The sequence below is a fragment of the Etheostoma spectabile genome, chromosome 5 (genome assembly GCF_008692095.1).
Source record: "Etheostoma spectabile isolate EspeVRDwgs_2016 chromosome 5, UIUC_Espe_1.0, whole genome shotgun sequence".
In the NCBI taxonomy this organism is placed as follows: domain Eukaryota; kingdom Metazoa; phylum Chordata; class Actinopteri; order Perciformes; family Percidae; genus Etheostoma; species Etheostoma spectabile.
In genome coordinates, this window is record NC_045737.1 from 38,094,737 (window position 1) to 38,096,405 (window position 1,669).

Below are 1,669 nucleotides of genomic sequence, written 5' to 3' on the forward strand. Positions count from 1 at the left end.
ATATATATATAATTTATTTTTTAAGTAAGATTATGAATTTTTTCTCTGTATGATGCCGAATCGCTACACATTGTATAACATGTTTATAAAGTTTAAAAAGTAATAAAAAAAGAAAAAAACTAAAAATCTGGCTACTCATCTTGAGTAACATGTGCTCATCTTGCCTTCAGTTAAGTCAGAGTAGACAGACAGTTAACCCCCAGACGTGTGTGTGTGTGTGTCGGTGTGTGTGTGTGTGTGTGTGTGTGTGGTCTCTGTTTGTGTTGTGCCTGTGCTGTGTGGTGTGCGTGCGTGTGTCTCTGTGGTTGTTGTTGCTGTACGTGTGTGTGTACCGTGGTGTGTGTGGTCTCTGTTTGTCTGTGTGGTGTGTGTGTGCGCGTGTGTGTCTCTGTGTTTGTCTGTCTGTGTCGTGTGTGTGTCTGTGTGTGTGTGTCTCTGTGTTGTCTGTGTGTTGCTGGGTGTGTCTCTGTGGTTGTATGTCTCGTGGTGTGTGGGTGTGTGTTATGTTTGGCTGTGTGTGTGGTGTGTCTCTGTGTTTGTCTGGCTGGTGCGGTGTGTTGGGTGTGTGTGTCTCTGTTTGTGTGGGTGGATGTGTCTCTGTGTGTGTCTGTGTCAGTGGTGTCTCTGTGTGTGTTGTCTGTCTTGTCGTGTGTGTGTGTGGCGTGTGTGTTTAGGTGTGCTTGTTGTCTGTCGGTGTGTGTGTGGTGTCTCTGTTGTGTCTGTGTGGTTGTGTGGTGTGTGTGTGTGGGTGTCCTGTGTGTCTGGGTGTGTGTGTGTCTCTGTTTGTCTGTGTGTGTGTGTGTGTGTGTGTGTGTCTCTCCAGCTGTGTGGGATGGACCAGCTGTGGGGGATCGCTCTGAGAGCTCAGTCTGCTGACATCAGCCGCGCCGCCATCCAGTACATCAACTCCTACTACATCAACGGTCAGTTAACCTCCGTCACCTCCCAACATCTCACACCTGGCAAGCAATTTAAGATGCATGAAACCAAAAGAGTCCCATCTTTAAAAGACGAATTAAAAGTTCACCCTCCTGCGTCACGTCTCTGTATGCCTTGTGGTTGGTGTGTGGACATCTGCAGCTGGTAAGACGGGCCTGGAGAAGGAGCAGGAGTTCATCAGGAAGTGCATGGAGAGTCTGCTGATGGCGTCGGCCAACCTGGAGAAGGACGCCCACTCCAGCCTCACCAGCATCGAGCGGGGGCTGCTCATGCTCAAAACCCACCTGGAGGCCTTCAGACGCAGGTACGCACACTCTAAAACAATATGAAAGGACAGTAAGTATTAGGGCCGTCCCCTCTTAGTCCATTAGTTGACTAATCTGTGGTTTTGGTTTTAGTCGACTTCTTTAGACGATAAGTCACTTTTTTATGCTTGTTCATGCTTAATTTCTCATTTCCAAGGAACTTAAGAGCACAGTTCTGGTGAGCACGAGATTTAAAGTGGTGCTTTTGCAGGGTTAATTGTGTAGAAACTCAGTTTTACAGATGGTTAATTAACAACATTTATACAGTAATGTGCTTTTCTAGTCTTAACCACCTCTCAGAGCGCACAGCTCTGTCGATTTAAATCAACTAATCGACAATAAGTCTCTCTCCATATATGTCTTACAAAAGTTAATTCATTCATTCGCCTACAATACTGAACTTTTGCACCATATGCTAATTTTCT

At 46.0% G+C, this 1,669-nt stretch overlaps 1 protein-coding gene across 1 annotated transcript in view; it reads left to right on the forward strand.

The window, feature by feature from the left end:
- The window catches only part of usp34 (ubiquitin specific peptidase 34), a gene marked incomplete in the record, with an annotated part of 152,736 nt that overhangs the window by 72,298 nt on the left and 78,769 nt on the right, over positions 1 to 1,669 (forward strand). Inside the window, 2 exon segments of the mRNA XM_032516524.1 lie at positions 824 to 923; positions 1,081 to 1,243. Coding sequence (XP_032372415.1) covers positions 824 to 923; positions 1,081 to 1,243 — 263 coding nt within the window.